A 25,576-nucleotide genomic window follows, 5' to 3' on the forward strand; every position below is an offset into this window, starting at 1 on the left:
GATTCAGTATTCAAATTAGGGCCAGTGGTAAAAAGAGGTAAAAAGAGGTGCTAGGGACACTAGCGCGTCCCTAGCGCCTCTTTTTGGACAGGAGCGGTGGCTGTCAGGGGGTTTGACAGCCGATGCTTAATTTTGCGTCGGTTGTCAAACCCGCTGACAGCCACGGGTTCGGAAACCGGACGCCGGCAAAATTGAGCGTCCAGTTTTCAACCCGCGGGCCGACTTCAAATTTTTTTTTTTTTAACTTTTTTGTAACTTTCGGGACTTCCGACTTAATATCGCCATGATATTAAGTTGGAGGGTGCACAGAAAAGCAGTCTTTACTACTTTTCTGTGCACTTTCCCGGTGCCCGGAGAAATTAGGTAGGTGCTAATTTCTGAAAGTAAAATGTGCGGCTTGGCTGCACATTTTCCTTTCTGAATCGCGCGGGAATACCTAATAGGGCCATCAACATGCATATGCATGTTGCGGGTGCTATTAGGTTCGGGGAGGGGGGGGGGGGCTTACTGAATAAGGGGTAACGCTAGCACGTCAAATGCTCGTCCAATCGCGGGTTAACAGTGCGCTCCACTGGAGCACACTGTACTGTATTGGCCTGTTAGTATGATATATTACTGTCTTAAAAATGCATACTTTGATGCCACCTAGTGATGTAATTATAGAACTGTAACATGTCTATTTATATTTCTCTACATTACATTACATTACATTAGATTGTAATATTTGAATCTTAAACTGATCATGTTTAATTGAGTTTTAGTAGTATCAAAAAAAATTAAACTTATAACCTATACATTTTCCAATGGCACTGAAATGTCTATCTTGTTAATATAATACTGCTAAGCTAGGGGAATATAAAGAACATAAGAACCATCGTACAGGGTCAGACCAAGATGTCAATTAGGTCCTCCATCCTGTTTCCAGCAGTGGCCAATCCAAGTCATAAGTATTCGACAGGATCCCAAATAATAGATTCCATGCTGCTTATGCCCAGGGATAAGCAGTGGCTTTTCCTAAGTCTTCCTGGTTAGGTCTTTTCCTCCAGGAACTTGTCCAAACATTTTTTAAATCCAGCTATGATGATTGCCTTCACCATATCCTCTGGCAATGAATTCCAGAGCTTAATCTAGCGTTGAGAGAAAAAAATATTTTCATCAATTTGTTTAAAATGTGCTACTTGGCAACAGTGCCATAGTCTTTTATTTTTGAAAGCGTAAACAACTGATTTGCATTTATCCGTCCATTCAACTCATGATTTTATAGTCCTCTATCATATTTACTCTGTGTCTCCTATTCAAACAAAAGAACCCTAACTGCTTTCTCATAGGAGAACTGTTCCATTCCCTTTATCATTTTGGTCATCCTTTTCTAGTTCTGCTATATCTTCTGAGATGAAGTGACCAGAATTACACATAGTATTTGATATAATTACTGGAGGGAGAACATTAAGGAAAACTGTTGCTATAGCATTTAATTTTCAAAAGAGAGACTATGATAAAATGAGGAAATATAGTTTAAAAAAAACAAACACCTTTCCAGTTGAACCTTTTAGTTAACACTTTACATCACATGACACGGGCAACATCAGGTCGGCATCATATTGAAAAATGGCATCAACCAGGCAGGTTGCTGTGGGCGCTCCGGCCCAAATGAAGGACCATCAGCTTTTTTTTTTTTTTTTTAAGATTTAGAGAATGTGGGAGGGGGGTTTGGTGAGGTGCTTGAGAGTGGGGGGGGTGACTGAACCACCAATGATTTATTTCACAATTTTGGGGGAGGGGAAAGGTGGTACCAGGGTGGGGGGTATACTATACCCCAGTGACTTTAAGTAATTATTGGGGTGGAGGAGTACCTCTGAACTCCCAATGACTTTAATGTTCAACTTTGGAGGGTGGGTTGGGGGTGCTGTCACTGTGCTGTCTCTGCCTCAAGTTACCTGCACACAACCTTTTCTTTCAGCCACCACTTTTGTTTCTTTTTAGGTTGTGGTGGTCCCATGACAGGGGCAAAATCAGGTTGGCACCATTTTGAAAAATAGTGCCAACTGGGCCAGGTGCTGGGGGGCCCAGGCCCCATCGCGGGACCTTCAAATTTTTAAGGTTCGGGGATGCAGGAAGGGGGTGGGGGGTGCGCCTCCCTGAACCCCAGTTATGTTTTATATACATTTGGGGGGGAGGGAGGTCCCTCCACTGAACCCAATGATTAATGTTGATAGCTGAGGGGTGGGGATGGACCAGACACCAAACCTCAATGATTTTTAATTCCATTTGGGGGCAGAGGGAGGAGGAGGCACTGACAAAGTTCCTCATGAGAGGTTTCTAGGAAAAGTAAAAAGTCATGGGATAGGTGGCGATGTCCTTTCGTGGATTGCAAACTGGCTAAAAGACAGGAAACAGAGAGTAGGATTAAATGGACAATTTTCTCAGTGGAAGGGAGTGGACAGTGGAGTGCCTCAGTGAGATAATCAAATTTGCAGATGACACAAAATTGTTCAGAGTAGTTAAATCACAAGCAGATTGTGATAAATTGCAGGAAGACCTTGTGAGACTGGAAAATTGGGCATCCAAATGGCAGATGAAATTTATTGTGGATAAGTGCAAGGTGATGCATATAGGGAAAAATAACCCATGCTATAATTACACAATGTTGGGTTCCATATTAGGTGCTACAACCCAAGAAAGAGATCTAGGTGTCATAGTGGATAACACATTGAAATCGTCGGTTCAGTGTGCTGCGGCAGTCAAAAAAGCAAACAGAATGTTGGGAATTATTAGAAAAGGAATGGTGAATAAAACAGAAAATGTCATAATGCCTCTGTATCACTCCATGGTGAGACCGCACCTTGAATACTGTGTACAATTCTGGTCGCCGCATCTCAAAAAAGATATAATTGCGATGGAGAAGAGACAGAGAAGGGCTACCAAAATGATAAGGGGAATGGAACAGCTCCCCTATGAGGAAAGACAAAAGAGGTTAGGACTTTTCAGCTTGGAGAAGAGATGACTGAGGGGGGATATGATAGAGATGTTTAAAATCATGAGAGGTCTAGAACGGGTAGATGTGAATCGGTTATTTACTCTTTCGGATAGTAGAAAGACTAGGGGGCACTCCATGAAGTTAGCATGGGGCACATTTAAAACTAATCGGAGAAAGTTCTTTTTTACTCAGTGCACAATAAAACTCTGGAATTTGTTGCCAGAGGATGTGGTTAGTGCAGTTAGTATAGCTGTGTTTAAAAAAGGATTGGATAAGTTCTTGGAGGAAAAGTCCATTACCTGCTATTAAGTTCACTTAGAGAATAGCCACTGCCATTAGCAATGGTAACATGGAATAGACTTAGTTTTTGGGGACTTGCCAGGTTCTTATGGCCTGGATTGGCCACTGTTGGAAACAGGATGCTGGGCTTGATGGACCCTTGGTCTGACCCAGTATGGCATGTTCTTATGTTGTTATGTTCTTAAGGCGATGGCAGGTCCTTTGCAATAGGAGCCCCAACCTCACCTTCTTTTGTCCCGCAGTGTTTGGCCACAAGACAAAAGAATGTGCCATAGAGCCACAATGTTTTTTCATTATCATGGTGAAACCCCACCTTAATAGTGGGACCCTCCGCGAAGAAACATCGCAATTTAATGCATCCAGGGCTAAGTTAACCAGATAAATTGTGCTGCTTTGATCTGCCCATTCCCCGCTCCTGAGTTATATGGCTAACTATGTAGTTGGATAAGTGACTTATCTGGCTAACTGGTGATTACTGAATGTAGCCAGATATTCAGCTGCTGCCACTTTGCCGGATAAGCCCTACTTATCTGGTAAAGTAGCTTTTGATTATTGGGTTTTTAGTGTCTTAGATTTTTTGCCATTTTTCTAAATTTCCTTTCATCTTCAAGACTGAATGGTGCACTGACCACTCACAGTCATCAAGTTATTCAATTTTTGCTTTGATTTTTCTTTTTGTCCTTGACATCCATGAAAAGTTGATGGACCTTCCATGCATGGGAGATAACTTCTTTGGAGAGAAATTTTGAGAGACAGTCTCCCAGATAAGACCAGAATGTGGCAGTGCAGTCTCTCTCCATGGTGCCTGAGCAGCTTGCTCTGTCATGGTGTCCATATTATCCATACAAGTGTCCTTATTTTCACAGACACCCTTACTGACCTTTTCAGCAGTACCAAATTCTATTGCTTTTGACTCAGTCACAACAGCAGCTTCCAGCCCGGCCTAGACAGTGTAAGCACCATCAGCCAAAAACCACTCAGTAGGCCGAGTCTAAACAAGGGCCAGGTTTTTGATTCCAGTGACCAATCCCTTCCCTTCCCATTTGGTAACTGGCTGAATCCAATATTTTCTGGAGAAATGGCATGAAATAAACCAATGACTCCTGGGTCCTTAAAACTGTGCAGCATATGGGTACTTGCTGCGTTTCTCTCGAACCCCATCCTTTCCATACTATTCGCTTCCTTGTACAGATCCAGTTCATCTCCCTCAGATCATACTGGAAGTGCAGTCTCTGCTCAAACATGCAATATAGCTAATCCCTTCTTCACAATGCATGCAGGGTTTCTACTCCCTGGTACTTCCTTATCCCCAAGAAGTCCGGGGGATTGCGACCAATCCTGGACTTAAGGCTTCTCATCAAACATATCATTCAGAAGAAATTCAAAATGAACTCTCTCAGCACAATTCTCTCATTCAGTAGGGCAAATTGATTCATGCCCTTAATCTCAAAGATGCATATACTCATCTCAATTTATGCTTTCTACTTGAGTTACTTAAGTTTCCAGGTGGATTCTTCCCACTACCAGTACAAAGTCCTCCCTTTTGTCCTTTCTTCTGCTCCCAGGGTTTTCACAAAGTACTTTATGGTCAAGGGAGCACATCTGCATCATCAGGGAATACAAATCTTTCCCTACCTTGACGATTGTCTAATCGTAGTACAGTCATGAGAAGCAGTTCTCCACTCTTGGACAAGATGATGCCCCTCCTTCAGAGACTAGGATTTCTTCAGTGACATAAGTAACATCATCAGATGGAGCCCCGACATGGAAAACGTATGTCAAAGTTTCTAGAAAACTTATGTCAAAGTTTCTAGAACTTTGACTTGGCACATTGAGCATTCCCTATACCACGCGTCCACACGGGGTCATTCTCCACTCTCTCTTTTTCTGCAAAGCTGTAGCATCATGGTTGAGCTCTAATCTTGGCCTTTTTGGCCTGTTTTTGGAAAACTTTCTCTTCTTTTGTGTGGGTTTTTTTTTTTTTTTGACGTTCGATGCCGGGTCCCTCTCTGTCCATCCCCGATTGCATTCCTAGTCAGGGATTTTGTCATTTATCGGTAAGTTTCTTTTCATTGTCTATTTCCTTCACAGCAGAGGTACTTTGGTGCTAACCTGCCAACAACGTCACCCACCATCGATTTTGATTTTGTGTCCATTTTATTTTGTCTCACCATGGCCATGTATGGATTCCAGTGATGCCCTCTGTGCTCGAGGACCATGTCCATTATTGACTCCCATGAGATGTGTCCTCTGCCTGGGGGCATCACATGACGTCCAGAGTTGCCGCTTATGCACACAAATGACCCCAAAGGGATGTCTTCTTCAGCTTGATAAGACTGAGCCATTGGCATTGTCAGCGATGGACTTTGGAGCCACATCGATAGACACTGTGCCATCAACATTGTTGGGAATATCTGTTCTGTTGGTGGATAGGGGCGCCAGAGAGCAACTACAGTCTATCTCCTCCAAGCCGAGGACATCAGGGTCCTCGTCATTGGCCTCAGCACTGGGCCGAGCATCAAGGGAAGCCGAAGAAGCATCAGTCAATGCACGGTGCTAGGGAAAGGGATGCAACGGCGCATACTGTGATGCCCCTGAAGTGACCTCCCTGCAAGGAGCTCCAGTCCTCTATCTGTGCCAGGAGTCTGCGATGGTCTCCACCGGTCCTGATGCCAGTCACTGATCCACCTCGCAGGTGGTGCCAGGCCATGCAGAACCTCCAGGATTTCATCAGTGTCACCTCGCCCTTCTGGGACTTGTTGTCCTGGTGATGGATACTTTCAAATCTGGAATAGGGGATCTCGTTTCAGAGCCCTCCTACCCAAATTGTCCTAACCACAGATGCATTCACCCTGGGCTGGGAACTCATGTAGATAGGCTCAGCACCCATGGTCTCTGGTCTGCTCAGGAAAGCTGTTGTCAAATCAACTTCCTGGAGCTTCAGGCGATCAGGTACATGCTATGGGCTTTCAGAGATCGGCTGTCCTGATGCAAACCAACAACCAAGTAGCAATGTGGTATGTCATCAGCAGGGAGGTAGGGGCTCGTACCTCCTGTGCCAGGAAGTGGTCCAGATCTGGTCATGGGCCCTTTCAAATGGGATAGTGCTTAGGGCCATGAACCTGTCCAGGTCAACAAACATAGTAATGGACAGACTGAGTTGTGCCTTCAGACCCCATGAATGATCTCTGAACCAGGGGGTAGCGAATTGGATATTCCCCCTTTGGGGGAGATGGGATGCAGATCTATTCATGTCCCCTTGCAACAAGCAGGTGCTTCGTTTCTGCTCCCTGTACAAGTCAGATGGCAAACCAGCCTCGTACACCGTTGGTTTCCACTCCTACAGGAGTTGTCCATCCAGAAACCAATCAGTTTGGGGACTTCCCCACATCTCATCATGCAAGATTGGGGCGGGTTGTGACATCCTAATCTTCAGGCCCTGTTGCTCACAGCCTGGATATTGAGAAGTTAATTCTTCAACCACTCGAACTCTGAGGATGTGTCTCGGGTCCTGGTGGCTTTTAGAAGGCCTTCCCCTGGAAAGTTCCTATGGACTGAAGTGGAGGAGACTTTCTGTGTGGTGTGAGCAGAAAGCCATAGATCTGTTTTCCTGACCCACACAAAAACTGCTTCTATACCTGTCGGAAGCTGGCTTAAAAACCAGCTCCATTAGAGTTCATCTCAATGCAATTGGTGCATACCACCATGGCGTAGTTGATATGCCCATCTCTGTACAGCCTATAGCTGTATGATTCATGCTGGTCCTGCTTCAAATGAAGCCTACCTTAAAGCCTCCTGCTAAGTCTTGGGATCTAAATATAGTATTAGCTCAGCTGATTAAAGCTCCTTTTGAGTCACTGCACTCTTGTGACCTGAAGTACCTGACATGGAAGGTCTTATTTTTGGTGGTAGTCTCCCCAGTGTGCAGGATCAGCGAGCTCCAGGCTTTAGCGACTTATCCACCTTACCCTAAGTTTTTTATCATGACAGAGTGGTCTTGCACATGCACCTTGAGTTCCTGCCTAAGGTGGTGATGGACTTCCATCTTATCCAGTCCATTGTCCTGCCAGCATTCTTTCCCAGGCCCCTTTTGCACCAAGGCGAGCGAGCACTGCACAGTTTGGACTGCAAGCAAGCCTTAGCCTTCTATCTGGAGCGAACAGAAGTCCGTAGACAGTCCACCAAACTTTTTGTTTCTTGTGTATTATGTTTTGAGGTGTGGGCTCTTGGTTGCTGCAAGAGATGGCACCTCCCACAGGGCATAGCCCTGCAGGGACTTGCAGTGATAGGCTAGCTCCAAGCAGAGATGGACACAGAGAAACGTAGTCTTTATTGTACTGCAACGTAGATGGTAACCCGAGCAACGGTCAAAGATCCCAGCCAGAAGAGGAGATCTCTGATGGCAATGTTCCGTCTGAAAGCTGCAGAGTGGCAAGGTAGTCACACAGTCTCACCAGGACCCGAGAGGGAGATGGATCCGGTGGTGGTCCGCGAAGCGGGGTAGGCCGAGAACCCAGGCCTAGATGGAAGGCCAGTGAGAGTAGATCCGGTAGTGGTCCGCGGTGCGGGGTAGGCCGAGGATCTAGGTAGAGAGAGATGAGACAATGCAGAGACAGAACTGGAGCGATAGTACTCACTCTGATGCTGGCAGTTGTAGTAGGAGAGAACCCCCGAGGAGCGGGGGTCTGGGACGAAAAAAAGCTCCTGGGGAGCGGGTACCTTAGGCGTCCTTGTTGGTAGCAGGTAACCCCTGGAAGGTGTAGAGGAGCGAGACAAGACCCCCGAGGAGCGGGTACCTAAGTCATCCTGGAGCGAGTGAACACAGAGCGGGAACGTCTGGTAATGCAGAGATCAGCATGGAGGATTCCTTGCTAACTCGTATTAGGAATCGTGAATGGAGTTTAAATACCAGAGCTCGTGATGTCATGCGTTGGGGACGCCCCCGAGGTTCCCGCCATGACACACGTAAAGGACTGGGCTGCGGGCCCTAAGTGACTCCAGGAGAAAGATGGTGAACGCAATCGCCCATGCCAGACTGAGGACGCCAGAGGGGTTGGCGTGGAGAAGCAGAGGCAGCCATCTTCCCAAAAGGAACCGAGTCAGGCAGGAAAAAGGTGAGCAGTAGAGGGTGCAGCTGTCGGTGACTGATGGGCGCAACATTGTGATAGGAATAAGTTGGGTATTACTGTTGCCAAACAGACATTATCCAATTGATTAGCAGATTGCATCTCCTTCTGTTATGCCTAAGCGGGACTGCATCTTGGGGGTCATGTCATTTTGTTAGAGCCATGACAACATTGGTGGCCCACTTGTGAAAAGTTCCTGTGGAGATCTGCAAGGCTGTGACATGGAGTTCTTGCCACATATTCACGGCTCAGTATTGTTTGGATGGGGATGGCTTACGCAACAGTGGGTTTGGCCAATCTGTCCTTCAGAATCTGTATGAGTTGTAGAACCCAACTCTCTCCCAGCTAGGGCCGTTTAGTTTCAGGCTGTCTCCTCCTCTGTTACCACCAGCACCATTGTTGTTGTGCCTATTGGCACCTGGTTTGGGTGTCTGTTGTTCCCTTTTATGTTGGGGAGCAGACTGTAGCTAAGGATTCACCTATGTGTTAGGACTACTGTCCTGCTTGTCTTCGGAAAAAGCAGAGTTGCTTATCTGTAAAAGTGTTCTCTGAGTCCAGCAGAATGTTAGTCTTCACGAAACCCGCCCACCACCCCACAGAGTTGGGTTTCTTCTATTTTTGTTTTTATCTAATTCTATGTTGTAAGACTAGAGAGGGATCCCACATGGACATTTGGTATAGGGCATGCTGGGCATGCTCAGTGTTCCAAGTCAAAGTTCTAGAAACTTTGACATAAGTTTTTTCCACGTCGGGGCTCCATCTGATGAACGAGGACTAACATCCTGCGGTTCTCGGAGAACACCTGTTTTAGATTAGCAACTCTGCTTTCTCATCAGTTTCGGGAAATCAGTTTATTTGGGCACGCATAGACTCAACATTACAGAGAGCATTCTTGCCTAGCGTCTGCAGGATTACCATGCTCTTGCTAATCCTATGATAACGTTCCCATCCAAAAAGCATGGTTAGGAAGCTCCTTGTAGTATTGGTGTAAGTTTGTCTTTTAGCATTTTCTAGCTTTTTCAATTTTGGCATAAAGAAGAATAATTCCAATAAAAGTAAGATTTTGAAATTTAAGAATCAACCTACTTCTAATATCTAGCTATCTTGCCATTATCCTTAATCATCTGTTCCTGACAAAAAGACACAGATTCTTATTTGTAGATAAAATTACCAGATTCTCCATCTGCCCAACAGTGCCTTGGGCACAGTTAATATATTGAGACATATCTTTTCTCCAGATTACTAAATGCCACATAACTTCATGGTTTCTGGCCATCACAAGACACCCACGCCAACTGGTCCCAGTTCAGAAACCTCCTGCAACAGCATGGACTTGGCTGTCCTGCACAGCCTCCTTTCCAACCAAATTGCGACACGGTTAGTCTGATCAGACGGTAATTCACAGCCCGAGGCTTCCCAACACCACTTTGGAAGCTTCTATCTTCTCTCAGGCCTCAGATTGCACCATTTCCTTTGGCAGTGAAGGAGAAGCTCAGATTCTGGAGATCAGAAGATGTCTAACCTCAGACAGCATTCCTCGAGTTCTTCAGCCATACTGCAAGTGGATGCCCATTCAACCATCATATTATTCATCTTTCTAATACCAGGAACTTCAGGACATGATGGCAACCAGTGCCAAAACACCGATAGGACTATAGCTCAGTGAATATGTCTAGACATTGCATCCTAATGGCATTTTAAAAATATATCAAGCTGTTACCTCTCGTCATTGGAACCTGGGAGGGCTTTGTACACTTATGTCTTGACTTTAAAAAGGTATCTGCACACTGGTTCATGAGAGAGAAAAGCAAGATAGCAACAATATGGCTTCAAGAGCAGGCTTGTAGGATGAGCATGATTGGTATACAATAATTCTAAATAACTTAAATATACATATTCAATACTGTCTGGTGGATTTACATGGCATCTCTGGTTTCCGGTAACCTTTTAGCCTCATTGTTTGATATTTCTGTGCTAAACGCAGCCTGACTTTGTATAGCTAAGGTTCATTTATTGTGTTAAAATAGTTTTATCCTGTTTTTAATTTTAGGTCCTCATTTCGTAATGCCTACAGTGATGAAGTGCGTGGGATAAACACTTCTGTAGTGAACCCATTCCCTCAGTCTACATCATATCCTTATTCAGATGGAGAGTGGTCACCAATTCAAAGGTATGTGTGTTTTTATTTTATTTATTTTAACAGGCACTTGAATTCTCCTTCTTTGGCAATGGTCATAACTCTTTTGCCTCCCCAATGGGGTTGGGTGGAAGTGCGTTAACCCTCCATATTGCATAGCTTCTCAGTCTTGGCCAAATGGCTAAGAAGTTATTGTCCTTATTTCATTACTCAGACCTTATGTTTTATTTTAGCCAAAAGGTTTCATTGGTGGATGCTGAAAGTTCCATGATCTCTTTGATAATGTGTACTTCTATTTCTTTTTAAATATTATTGATGCCATAGAAACCTTGTCTTTTATCAGACTCCCCATCTATCTTAATAGGTATTTTGACTCAAAGTGAATTTACAAACTGACAATCCCAATCTTCCTTAAAAGAGCCTAAACAATTGCATGAAATCTTTTAGGTTCTAAGGTATGTTCTTTTGTAATCATTCTTCAGTGCTCTCCTCTCCTTTTTAACAATTGCATGTACTACAGCTGATTCCAGATTGCAAGATAGTCCTCCATTTATCTTTAAAACAGATGAAGTTTGGTCAACATAATCTCCAGTTAATGTTGGATTCCCTACTTCAATTTCAACCCACAGTTATTGTGATTGAATTTTACTTGTTTGCTATAGGTCAGATTGAGACAGTCTGATTATCTCATTGCTTAATCTCTTAAATCTTATAGGTCATTACTTATCTTAATGTGATAATGTTAATCATCCAGTGCCATTCAACTAGTCATTTCCATGATAAGCAGGTGCAATAAAGTCACACAGATGTGTCCTGTGACTTTCTTGTGGCAGATCCTTACAGAGCTTTCAGGAAAGCTTTCTGGGTGTATGCAGTGGTGTCCTGTGTACATAGCTCCTCTAATTTTAGTTTTTCCATCATTAGAGGAAGATGCCCCAATGTCTGTGTTCCTTATACTCTTCAGAGCATTTTTTTCTTCTTGGGTTTTTCTTTTATCTTCCTTTTAGTCACTTTAAGTTTCAGATGCTTTAAGAATTAAAATTGCTTTTCCAATGTTACAATGCACTGTTTTGTGAACTGTGACTTTGGTTCTATTGACCTATGTTTGCTGGCAGCCTGACTGTAATTTTTTTGTTGTTGCATCTTTTAGTCTGCCAAGTTCTGCAGAATTTGATATCATGTTCTGTTTTCCTTACCATAGCTGAAAGCAAATAATTGACTTCAAGCGGTGCCCAAAGTACTTTCAGGTGATGACCTTGATGAATCATCACACTGAGTGCTGCACGTGTCTTGGTGAAGTCACGATGTCTTTGAGTGAGTGGCTTCTGCACCAAGATATGGTTGAGAATGATTTGGGCCTCACAGGAGAGACCCTAAGCCTATCTATCTAAATTGTGTTAACTCAAGAAGACAAACTGAGTTGACAAAGGTTATGCTAGTGGCCTGGAGCAGAGACTAGTATCATTTCTTCTCTTGAGTCAACATGAGCATAAAGGATTTAGCATGTGAATTGAAGCAGCCAACAGTCAGGCATTGAATGAAAGGTTTGGCACATTGGTGTTCCATCTCAATGTATAGCTCATGATATGGTGACGTACTCTATACTCTGAAATGGCTTTGCTTGCATAATCATCCAGCTACCCACACTTAGGCCAAGCTATACTGGTTTCCCAGTAGCAATCCTCAGGCTTTAAGCATTTCTTCCTTATAATTTTCAAAGACTAGCAGTCTCCGATGAGGCCTACTCTGGTCTTGTCTCTAACAGTGTTCTGTTAGATATAAGATTTTGCAGGTATTCAATCACCATGTCAGATGTGCCAAGTTACATGTGTCAAGTGATTCACATCTACTGACATCACTGTGGGGGCTAAGTATGGGGACAGTGCTTTGATCTTGAGTGCCAGCACTGATCCTGACTTCACTGAAGTAGACGTTGCCTCCTTGGTTTAAGTAGTTGCACAAATGACCATATATACTTTAATTTTAGAAAGATTTACCATTAAACCTAAACCATCTGCATGTACCAATTATCAAAGGAAAAGGTGTGTGAACTTTAACTTTAAAAATTGCTGCGGGTACAAAGTGCATGCAGATGCCTGCATCTTTTTTTTTTTTGTTTGTTTTTTTTAATGGGCAGAATTGTGCTTGATAAGTACATGCGCAAATTTGAAAAGGCAAGCTACATGTTTACTTTTGCTCTCCTTTACCTTTATCTTTATTTGAATTTCTGAATCGCTAATGCCTGAACACATATATAGACCTCAGGAATGCCTCTTCTCAATGCAGTTAAATGCCAATTTTTAGCTGCATTGAGGGTGGGCCATTATATGACTAAAATACTTTTTATCAGTGGAAATCACTTAGAAAATTGTCCTTCCCTTGTTCCAGCAGTTCCAGGATTTGACTGAACCCAGCTCCCCCACCAGAGTGAATCTGCACTTTGGATCAGCAAATTTTTTGGCAATAAAAAGTGTTTCCCCCAGCACTTGACTATCAGAAAATGTCCCATCCTGTATGCAGGTAAAAGCATTCGTGTAGCTTCTCAGCACATGTACACTTTTACCCGCATTGTATTAGAATGGTTTCCTTGAGGTGAGCTTACGGTGAGGCATTTTCAATGTTATGCGTGTTTGGTTTAAAAAGCTAGCCACAAAAAAGGAAGCACACATTTCTGTGGATACCTTTTCCTTACGTAATTTTGCAAGGGAATGTATGCATGTGCATTTCCTTTGACAACTAGTGCAAAGACTGTGGGTAAAAAATATCTGCAGAATTTGCAGCAATGTGGGCAGTTGGAAAATTGCCCCCAAATATCAAAGAAGCATGTTGGGAATGAGAGAGTAAGGTACTCTGACAGAATATCTATGACATCATTTATTAATGTGACATCATGGTAATATACGTTATTTACAGAAAGTTATTTACATACCACATGATTGCATATGCCATCCAGCACCCTTCGTGTCATCAGCCTTGTATCGAGGAGTCGTCAGGTCAGCAAAGGCGAGAAAGGGGTTTTCAGTGTCCAGCATTCTATATGTCTATAGAGACAATATCTCCTACTCCCACCGGACACTGGAAAGTCCTGCTCTTTTATACCGTGCCATAAACAAGTGTGTGTGCGAGAGAGAAATGATTGATCATTATCCCCCCATGTTATGTATCAACAGTTGCTACTACCCATTTGGACTCATCCTGTCCCTGGCATGTAGGTGGTTGATCAGACCGCCGTATTCCTGACAGGGAGCCAGAAAGCTGAGCTGCACACCCTGTTTAACAAGAACATGTTTATCCTACAAAGCATAAAATCCCATTGCCTACATCAGAAGACCAAAAGCTTAACATGCAAGATTTTATTAATAAGTACAATTCTCTGAGGATAAGCAGGATGGCAGTCCTCACATGTGGATAACATCATCCGACGGAGCCCGCATGGAACTTTGAGCCTCACTGGGCATGCTATTGTACCATTTATCCACATGGGGTCCCTTCAGTCTATTGTTTTACATGGAGTCCACTGGTCATGTTTCTTGCCTCTTCTCTTTTTACGTTTTTCTCTTCAGATCAGGCTTGTCTGTCATGGGGTCTTAGTTTTCCTTGGTAAGATTTTTCGACAGTTCTCTGTATCATCCTGTATTGTAGTGGTATATGCCGACCATCAACCTGCACCACCATTGAATTTGATATTGTGTCTTTTATTTCACTCTGACATATCAAGTGGATTCCAATGGTGCTGTCGATGCGGCAGGCCATGTCTATCACCAATTCCAATGATAGTTGCATCCTGTGCTTGGGGCCATTTCGTGATGTCTGTAGGTGCTGCAAGTGTGCAGAAATGACCTAAAAGGATGATGATCTCGACTGGATCTCATGAAACGTCTGTTTGGACACCAGAAGACTAATAGATGTTGATGCTTCCAATGCTGATAGAAGGACCCCAGAGTTGCATTGATGGCATTAGAGCCATTTGATTCCTTTGACATCAGTAGCCAATAGGGGAGCCAGAGATAGACCATTGGCTTACTTCTGTTCAGAGAAGGTGTCTGTTCTGCCCCTTCGACTTCTGCATCGAGGAATTCCTATGCTAAGAATTGAGGGAAGCTGAAGAAGCACATTCATATTGCAGCCTTGCAGATCCCGTGGAAGGGATCTGCAAGACTGCAATATGAACTGTACTCCAATCATCCACATTTCATTACTGTCTGGATAGGGTTGGCCAACATGATAGTAGGTTTGGCCAGTCTGTCCTTCGGAATTTGCTTGAGTGTAGAACCCCTCTCTTTCCTGCCTGTTTTGTTCCAGGCTACCCCTATATGTTAAGAAAATAGAAAAAAGGCTTGTTGCCAACAAAAACATTGTTGTGCCCATTGGCACTGGATTTGTTCCCTGTTTTCGTTGGAGGTAGTCTGTAACTGGTGTTCTTCGAGGACAGCAGGATGTCAGTCCTCATGAAACCCGTCCAACTCTCCGTGAAATTGGTTTTGCCAACATTTATTTTCATTCTTTACTAAAAATGAAACTGAAGGGACCCGGCATGGATGTATGGTATAATGACATGCTGTGGGAATATCCAGTGAGGCTCAAAGTCCTGGAAACTCTGATATCGTTTTTCTCTGCCTGGCTAGCATTGCTGTGGCTACTGATTCTGAGATTACTTGCAGGAAAGGCATTTTGGAGAGAAAGTGAAGAGACATCAGACTATTTCTAGAACCTTTCCGCTTCCACTGTAGGAGTATCTGGGCAGATTTTAGAGGAAACAACCCCCCCCCCCCCCCTTTTCAAAGGAAATGCTTCCAAGGGGCCTTTTGTTAAAGATCTCTGTTCTTAAGGAATCACCAGGATGATGAAAAGAACACAAAGCTGTACATTGACCCCCATTCAAAACCAGGCTCTGGTTTTTTATTTGGGTTCAGGGGAAATAGCTAGTTTTCCAGTCCATGTGTTGAGTGTCGCCCTATAGCAGGGAGGTTATAGGGAGTTAGGTGTTTTGCATATCATTGACCTTTTATAACCTCAGACAGCTAAATCCCTTTGAAAATTGTCCTACGAATGTTCACCCAGCTTTTTATTTCTTTTAATTCCAACAAGCTGGGCATTGCAGTTTTAAAAAAAAAAAAGTCATGTGTTGTGTAATAGACCTGTAGGGCATAACAATGAGAAATGCAATTCAACTATAGGAAGGGCATGACAAGATTCATGATGTCAGGGCCCTGATAATATTGGTTGACTAAACTAAGATGCAGCTCTTTAGTAGAGATTTGTAAGGCTGCAATGTGGACATTAGTCCACACAGTAAAGACTCAGCACCTTGGTCTACCTTTGATCACATCTCCTGCACCGACGTAGAGAATCTAATTAAAACCCTAAAACCTGCCAACTACGATTTTGACACAATCCCAACTCATACCCTAAAAGAAATTGCACAAACCATCTCACCAACAATATCAAACATCATCAACAAATCACTGGAAGAAGGAACACTACCTGACATCCTTAAAGTAGCCACAATTAAACCCATCCTGAAAAAAAAGAATCTAAATCCATCTGAACTCAACAACTTACCAACCAATTTCCAACTTATCGTTTCTCACCAAATTAATTGAAAAAGCAGTTCTCAAACAACTGAATCAGCATCTAGAAATGAATGACGTGCTGTTGCCTACACAGCACAGATTTTGAAAAATTTCAGTACCGAGACCCTACTCCTCACCCTCTCAGATACAATTATAAAGGGCTTCGACAAAAGCCAAAGCTTCCTCCTTATCCTACTTGACCTATCAGCAGCCTTTGACACTGTTGACCACAAAAACCTAATCAGTAGACTTTCTGATATAGGCCTCACAGATACTACTCTGAGATGGTTCAAATCCTTCCTAAGCAATCGATCTTTTCAAGTAAATATCAACAACACCAAATCAGAACCAACCACACTAGAAACAGGAGTCCCAAAGGGATCAGCTCTGTCAGCCATACTGTTCAATATCTACCGCATACCTCTCTGCCAACTCCTCTCAAGCCTCAACATTACTTATTTTATGTATGCTGACAACATTCAACTCTTAATTCCAGTCACTGACACACTTGAAAAAACCCTCAAAATATCAACAAATTACCTAAACTCCATCAAACAACTCCTAAACAACATGAAACTCTGCCTAAACATGGATAAAACAGAATACATCCTACTAGAATGGAAATCCACAATAAACTTAGCATTGAAAACCAATGTCAATGACAATTCCAGCATCAAACTAAATGACAATGTGAAAGATCTCGTGATCTGGATAGACCCTGAACTCAATTTCAAAAAGCACATCTCCATGAAGATAAAAGAAGGATTCAACAAACTTCTTGTTCTAAAACGTCTAAAACCCCTACTAAATCCCCAAGACTTTAGAACCATTCTTCAATCATTAATATTCACGAGTCTCGATTACTGTAACTCATTTCTACTAGGCCTTCCCAAATCGACCTTGCGACCACTACAAATTCTACAGAATGCAACTGCAAGAATATTAACCGGCCAGAAAAAAACAGAGCACATCACACAGACACTAAAAGCTCTGCACTCGCTACCCATTGAAAAGTTCTCACCATACTACACAAGTCAATCTATGGAAAGGAAATAAACTGGCTAAACGACACAATCCAATTACACATCTCTAAACGCAACACGAGATCTTCCAACAAAGCTTTACTAGCAATCCCACAACCAACTCCGCCAGACTTATCTCTGTATGGGACAGAGCGTTCACCCTAGGTGGACCATGCCTATGGAATACCCTACCTGAAAACATACGGAAACAAAGCAACATAAAACTATTCAGAAAGTTCCTAAAAACCTGGCTCTTCGAACAAACATACAGAGATGGCATAGGATAAAATTCTCCTCTCCGAATACTATCACAGTTCCTCCGTCTCCAACCCCTTTTTTTAAAAATGGTCTTCCACACACAACTCACTTGGAGCCAAGACTTTTTACAAATTATTGAAGCATCCCCAACTCTCACAGATACATACATTGTCCTAATATCTTTATCCCTAAAGCTGTTTCCACCATCCTCATAATATCTGATATTTTTTGCCGTATGTATCCACCCTTAGTTTACCGTCCTCTCCCTTCCCTCCCTCACCACCATCCCACATATCTCCCGTATTTCCCGCATTTCAATTCACGCCCATGTAAATTTGCTATTATCATGTACATAGTTTCTGACATAACTGTTCAAGATTTTCCTGTTAAAATGTAACCAGTTTTTACCCTGTTTGATGTAAACTGTTGTTATCGCTGTAAACCGTTGTGAAGGCTTGCTCCAAACAACAGTATATAAAATCTGACAAATAAATACATAAATATTTATCTGTTCTTGTTCCCTATATATGGCCTCACATTAAAAATGAATAGTCCAAACCTAAAATTTAATTTGCTTTTATTGTTGTAGGCTGTATATGCCTGGTTCTTAATTTGTGATCTCTTATTATAAATAAAAGGATAAGAGACAAAAAAAAGATTTTTTTTCCTATGCAAAAACTGCTTTCTTCCCTATTGCTATTTATTCAGGTTTGTGTTTCCTTTTTAATTGAAGACAACCGTTATTTAGGGAGTCCCATAAAATGAAATCACTTACTTGTAAAAGGTGTTCTCTGATGACAACAGTCTAATGAGCTAGACACCTCATCTACTTCCTCTGGGAGCTCTTCTATATTTTCTTTTAGTAGCTTAACCAGATATCATACTGAGAAGTTGCAGGTCCAGTATATTTGAAACTAATGCATATGCTTACAAAGTTTTCTTGAAATCTCTGGGAGGATCTTCTGCCCCAGCATCTGCTGACTTACGCTATTTGTGTGGCTCATTGTTTTGCAATAATTGGCAGCACCTATTACAATAAGCAATTTCACTTTCTCAGAGGCTAAGCTTATTAGAGTAAAAATTATGCATTATTATTATTCCCATACATCTTGCTTAAAGAAACAAAACAAAACACAAGAATCATCCTTTCCTGAGTCCACTGTTCAGTTATTTGCATTGCATATATTCTCAATGTAATATTTTCTTGGGATTTTGGTGATATTTAACAAATTAGTACTCTTTAGTTCCTTAAATTCACAATCATAGAAATGGCTCAATAAGAACTTGTGTGGTTTTTAAATTCTAAAATGTCCTCAGGAATATGAGAATTGGAACAATATGAGAACTATCTAAATTCTAAAATGATAAAGTTTTTTTGAACAGCTGAAATTGCACTGTTAAAAAAATCAAATCTTAATAGGCAATGTTCTTATTGATCAGGTAGAAGTGGGAGATCTGCTTTTCTTTGAATGCTTGCTTGCTCCCAGTTCTTATCTGGCTGATACCAGACATGCTATGGAAAAGACATTTATAATCATTTTCCCAATGTATGATCATGCATTTATTTATTTTAATTCCGTAAGCAGCTGTACAACAGTTCTAGCGGTGACTAATTGTTGGGGAAAGAAAATTGTGCAAAAGATCTGCTGCTAAACCAGTTGTAATAAATGGTTGTCTCAGCTTTCATTTGCATGTATGGTGTTTATAGTAAGCACTCGAAGCTATATCGAGCTGTATAATCTAATCTTATCACAGCCCAGGCACAGGAATACTGGTGCTTCATAATCGTAGCATGTATAGTATTTAGATTGGCTATGAGTATTGATGCCACCCATACTTGCCAAATTCATATTATATACTGTATAATATCTTTTTGATTCACAGTCAGAAATTATAAGCATTTTCTTGATCTGATTTGTTTTGGCATGCAGAGCAGAAATGAAATTCAAACAAACACACACATTTAGGGGTCAATTTATTAAACTGTGATAATGCTTTTGCATAAGAAAATGGAAATTTCTGCATTTATTACATAGTAGAAACACAGTATTGTATGCTATCTGGAAATAGCATACAAATTTTGTGATAATTGCAACATTCCACTTGTTTCTATGCACAGAAATCTGGCGCACTGCACAAATGTTAATGAGATGTGTTGCATGCAAAGTAGATCATTAGCATTCTAATGAGCAGTGCAACTTTTGAAAACAAGGTTTGCATGCTCTGCTGCTCCAGGAAAGATAACTACACCTTAAGAAATGTAGCTAACCTTCCTCCTCCACTCCGCCACCCCATCAAAAAAATCTGCAATGACCTGTGGGAACTGATGGGAGCAAGCTGAAGTCTCTGGGTCCTGTCTTCTGCTCATTCAGCAGAACCCTTTGAAGTAAAGTGCCCTGCTTTTAAAGAATAACCTTCACTGAAAATATTCCCAGCCCCCAAGTTATCCCAAAAGCCTGCAAATCTAAAGGGTCAGGAGTGATCCCGAGTTTCTCCTTTCCCACTGGCACCAAAAATCAAAATTGTGCCAGTTGATACCAGGATCTCCTTTACTCGATATGCGTGGGGCAAAGGAGAGCCGGAGGATCAACTGGTGCCATTTTCGAATATGGTGCCAGGGGACAAGGGTGACTGGGGATTGCCGCTAACCCCTTTAGTCTTCCAAGCTTATGGGGTGAGCTGGGGTGGGGAAGAAGGGAATATTTCCAGTTAGAGCAGGATTATTGGCCAGGGGCACTTTAGGTTGTTTTACTATGAATATGTAATGGGTAGGCAGGAGGGGGACCTGGGGGCTTGAGCTTGCTCATGTGAGCCAGGAGGGATTTTTTTTTTGGGGGGGTGGGGTAGATTGCTATAGGGGCTTGTAGCCCCCAGATGGATGACCACCATTGCACATTGCTGTGTCTTGGAAATGTGCAGATTTCCTGGCCACAGCCATGCAAGTAAAATTCCCATGGAATTTACTAAACTGCAATACTCAGGCACTGCAGCTGAGTAAATCCTATGGGAATGTTCTGACTGCAAAACAGCATGGCAATGCACTGTTTTAGCAGGGGTTAGTAAAAAAAAGGCCCCTTAGTTTGTTGCTCTTTTGAGTAATTTCTCCCCCTCTTTCCCCCAAACTTTTCTTTCATTTCTTATTTTGTCATTTGTTTTTTAATGTTCATGAATGCCCAGATAATTCACATTCATTAAAACATATTGAATTTATAACACATTTTTTTTTTCCTTTTTTAACTTACTGTTATATTTAGTAAATCTGTAGAATGCAAAGAGTCCTCTTCCCATCTTACTGTTCCAGCTGATGGAGGTCTATCTAACTCTTGTCCTCAACACTCTTCTTTCTTCCCTACTTCAGGCAGGTATAGAAGATACTTTCCCCTTCTTGAATGTACAATTCCTTTATATATAAGTATGTTCATGTTTAAAATAGGTTTCAGCTAAAAGTTTGTTTGCAGCTAACAAAGTGCTTAATGCATTGCTTCATTAATTTTGAAATTAATACTGTGGAAATGGTTGTTGGAGATGTATAATACTTTATTCATTAACTTGCAAAGTTTTACCCAGCAGTCATTCTGGGTACTCTCATATTTTTGAATGACTCAGAAATCCTTATGTCGCAATGTTGTGCTGCAGTATAAGTTCAGATTTTGAAAGGTCATCTATCTAACATGACACAGCAGCTGTTCTCACATTAGTGCCTCAATTGCAGTTCTGAAGCCAAGAAAGCAGTGGACAATGGTATGAAAACCATAGCAGAAATATAGACAGAAACCTCTGGTGCTTTATAACACAGGAGTGGCACTGTTGCCTTAATTTTTTGCCTTCATTTTTTTTTTCAAGAAAAAAATATTTTAGTTCATTTAACCAGTGTGTGTTTGTATTTCAAACCAGCATTTAGAATAGCAGCATGATTTTTACTGTTCAAAATATTCTTTTACTTGTTGTTTGGTTCTTTACATTTTCTGCTTGATTCTTAGTTTCTTAAAGGACAAGCAAGATGGAAATGCTCATGTGTGGGGTGACATCAGATGGAGCCTGGTGTGTAAGTTTGTCATCCAAGCTTCTAAAAGCTTTGAGCATGACTATTTGAGCATGTGTAGCTCTCACCACATCATCATGTTCTCGGGGGGGCTCTTCAGTCTTATCTTTTCTGCAGAGCCTATAGGTCACGGTACTTTACTCTCGCTTTACCTGTCTGTTTTTCTTAACTAGAGTGCAGGTGCTGTGGTTCTTTTCACCCCTTCTAGGTTCCCTAGGTAGGTTTCTCGTCCATTTTCAAGTTACAATGTTTTTCATCTGCCATGTAGTGTACAGGTACCAGTGCATCAAGTGGCATCAGTTTTTTCGCCATAATCAAGTTGTTTGATTTTTACTTCATTAATTTTTTGCCAAATGCTTCAGAAGGAGAAGACAGCCAACAGTTTCAGTAAGCGCCACCTGTGCGAATGTATCATGTCTATCATGAATCCCTATGATAGATTGCTTTCCCTGGGAATGACCATGATGTCTCTGGGTGCTCCCATGCAGAACCATATGTTGATCCTGGTTGGAGTTCATGGAGAAGCTCTTTGGAAGGATCAAATATGACCCTTCGGGATTGGAGGCATTGACATTGAGGGACCTAGAAGCTGCATCAACTGTTGGCAGTGCTTCAACATCGAGGAGGCATCAATCCCCCTCAACGTTGATCACCAGGAAGGACCAGAGATGTAGACCATATTCTGACTCCTTCCTCTGAAGAAATCACAGGTTTCTGATGCTTTGGTGTCAGCATCAAGGATCTCTGATGTGTTTTGGATGAAGGCTAAGAAGCATTGATATTGGTCTGCCAATGTGTGATGCTGAGAGCGGGGATGTTCTGATAGCTGCCATGAATTCATAAAAGGTTTCCTGTGGCGAGGAGATATCATCCTTGCAGCAGACCCAAGAATTGTAACAACCTCTAGGAGTCCAGATGTCAGCCACCAATTTGGTTCAGGTGTCCCTGGAAGATGTGCCACCTTCTGCTTCCCAGACAGTCCTGGCATTAATTTTTGAGGAGGAGTTGGAAAGAAAAATCCAGGAGGCCTTAGATCATAAGAATTGGAGCATCAGTGCACCGGCATTGATGGCATCACTTTCTCTGCAGTCTAACCTCTGCAGAGATTCTTTTGGTATCCAGCATAAAGACTCTAATGCTGGTTTCCAGAGAGGCATTGGCATCAAATACCACCACACCAATGTTGATTTCTAGTACACTGGGGGAAGAAGCTTCACTGAGGCACAGGAGTTCATCAGGGTCTAGATCCCAACAGATGAATGTCTGTCCTGTTAAACCTTATGATTCACCTTTCATGCAACTCCAACATTACTCTCTGCATCAAAGGCAGGGGGTGGCAGGAAATTCAAATCAAACAGTTAACAACAAGGGCCCTGAACTTGGTGGTCAGTGAAACAGATAAGTATGGGAAAATAAGTGTGGGAGCTTGCTGAGCAGACTAGATGGGCCGTTTGGTTTTTTTCTGCCGTCATTTCTATATTTTTATGTTTCTGCTAGCTAGATGTAGTTCCAAGCCACTCCTAACCAGTTGGTTTGGAATATTCCTGGGGGGTATGTTTATAGATATGAGGACTTCTCTAATCAGGAGGGGACAATAAGTCTCCTCTTGGTCCCCTCTCCTCCACAGAAAAGGAAAATGTCTCCTCCAGAGAGCCTCTCCTTCACTGATTTTTGTCAAGAGAACAGTGGAGACCATTCTGTTTGAGTTATACAAGGAGGAAGAGTCTAAGACAAAGATGCTTGACATTCTCCAGTTCGTGGATCCCTCACAAGGATGATATGGCAGTGCCTGTCCACAAGATCCTCCAGAGACAGATGGGCATGTGAGAGCCCCCTCTCTGTGTGACCAGTTAATATGTAGGCAGAAGCAATATATTGTGTCCTGATGATTCCATATTTGAAAGGCAGCAATTTCATCAGTTGGTTGGGTTTGAATCCACTCTCAAGAAGGTGAAGAGGTCCAGAACCCACTCTTGATGCCACCAGGGAGAGAATCCCAAACCCTTGATCTTACTGGGAGAGATTTAACAGGGAATTCTGCTCAATGCCCATATCAGCTCTTCATGAGTCAGTACATGCAGAACATTCTGAAGGATGTGAAGAGCTCTGTAGAGCAGCTTCCTTGAGAGCAGTGTGATGCCCTGGAGTCACTGGTGGACAAGGGAATAAAGAGTGGAAAATGCGGTCCTTGCAATCTTTGATATTTTTGAACTGGCATCAAGAGTCTCTTCTGTGGATATTGGTGCCCATAGACTCGCATGTCTGCGGACCTCAGACCTATGACAAGATGTTTGGGATAAACTTGCTGACATGCCCTGCAGTGGGAAGAATCTCTTTGGAGATAAGGCCAAGGAAGTGGTGGATCTGAAAAAATCCCACTGTGATATGCTTCAGAAACCTGTCCACTTCCTCCCAGACCCATCCTGCTTATCTAGGAGTTATGGGGCACCGAGGAACCTTTCTTTCCACTGAGGAGATGTTATCCAACTGACAAAGCTGTCACCACTGTTACCACTTCTACTGCTGTCCAGACCGATGTCCTGATCCACAGCGAGGGCCCAGCTGAATGTGAAAGAGGTCTGTAGATCGACTCCTTTAGGAAACAGGTGGTAGAACTCAGAGTAGCTGGTGAGACTGAGAAGCATCCAGGAGAATGAAAACTAAATCAGTAAAATGCTTAATGTAGTATTAAAGATGATGAGCTTAAGCAGCGGGGAATATGTGATTGTACCACTAAATGACAGTTGGATGAAGATTACAGCTACTAGACTCATTATAATGACTCCAGTTTTCCTTTGAACTGAAAAACTGGTATGCAGCTCTGAATGTGGTGGAGGAGAAACTATCCCAGGATGAAGGGGAACCAAAACATGCAGACCCCAAAGCTGTGGGGCTCAACCACCACTGTACCTAGGAGGCAGAGGGTAGTGGTGTTTGGTGACTCGCTTTTTAGGGGCATGGAGGCATCCATCTGCCACCCAGACATGTTGTCCCGTGAAGTGTGCTGTTTGCTGGGTGCCAAAATCCAAAACATAATGGAGAGATTGCCAAACCTCCTCAAGCCTACTGACTTCTATCCAGTGCTGCTCAACCACATTGACACAAATGAGTAGTTTCAGAGGATTGGAGAGGGGCAGATGTGGTTTCTGTCATAAAAATGGAAGTAAGGAGGAAGATGGGAACTATAGACTGGTTAGTCTAACCTCTGTGGTGAGTAAATTAATGGAATCCAACAGAGGATAGTGCAGTTTCTGGAATCCAATGGATTGCAAGATCCAAGGCAGTATAATTTTTTACTAGATGAATCTGATCAATTTTTTTGAGTGACTAGAGAGTTGGATCAAGGGAGAGCGCTAGACATAGTGTACTTGAATTTCAGTAAGGCCTTTGATACTGTTCCTTACAGAAGACTTATAAATAGAGCTCCTTTGGTATGTTTCCTAGAGTGACTGGGTCAGAAACCGGCTGAATGGGAGGCAACAAAAGTTATTAATAGCTCTAGTTTACTCTGAGGAGGGGGGCTTCTAGTGGTGTGCCTCAGGGATCAATCCTGGGACAGATTCTTTTCAACAATTTCTTGAGTGACATGGGGAAGGATTGATGTAAAGGTTTGTCTTTTTGCCAATGATACCAAAATCTGCAACCGGATAGACAGATGATAAGGTGTGGAAAAAATGAGGGACCTAGCGAAGCTTGGGGGGAGTGGTCTAGACTCCGGCAGCTAAAGTTTAATGCTAAATAAATACAGAGTAATGCATTTGGGTTTCAAAAATGAAAGGGAGTGGTACCATATTGGAGGTGAAATTCTTCTAAGCACAAAAGAAGAATGGTATCTGGAGATGGATGAAGCGACTGCAAAAGCCAGAAAGAGACTTGGCTGCATAGGGAAAGGAATCATCAGCAGAAAAAGGGAGGTGATATTGCCCCATATAGGTCCCTGGTGAGACCTCATTTGGAATACTGTGTATGATTCTGGAGACCGCACTTTCAAAAGGATATAAACTGGTTGGATTCTTTCTAGAGGGTGGCTACTAAAATGACCAATAGTCTTTGTTTTAAAGCATATGCCGATAGACTCAAATATTTAAACATGTACACCCTAGAGGAAAGACGAGATAGGGTAGATTTGACAGAGACATTT

The 25,576-nt window shown here is 42.4% G+C and overlaps 1 protein-coding gene across 1 annotated transcript in view; it reads left to right on the forward strand.

Annotated features, from left to right (window-relative positions):
- Positions 1-25,576, forward strand: part of LPIN1 (lipin 1) — a 319,784-nt gene that overhangs the window by 154,334 nt on the left and 139,874 nt on the right. Inside the window, 2 exon segments of the mRNA XM_029596877.1 lie at positions 10,454-10,573; positions 20,648-20,755. Coding sequence (XP_029452737.1) covers positions 10,454-10,573; positions 20,648-20,755 — 228 coding nt within the window.

Source organism: Rhinatrema bivittatum, chromosome 3 (genome assembly GCF_901001135.1).
Source record: "Rhinatrema bivittatum chromosome 3, aRhiBiv1.1, whole genome shotgun sequence".
NCBI lineage: Eukaryota > Metazoa > Chordata > Amphibia > Gymnophiona > Rhinatrematidae > Rhinatrema > Rhinatrema bivittatum.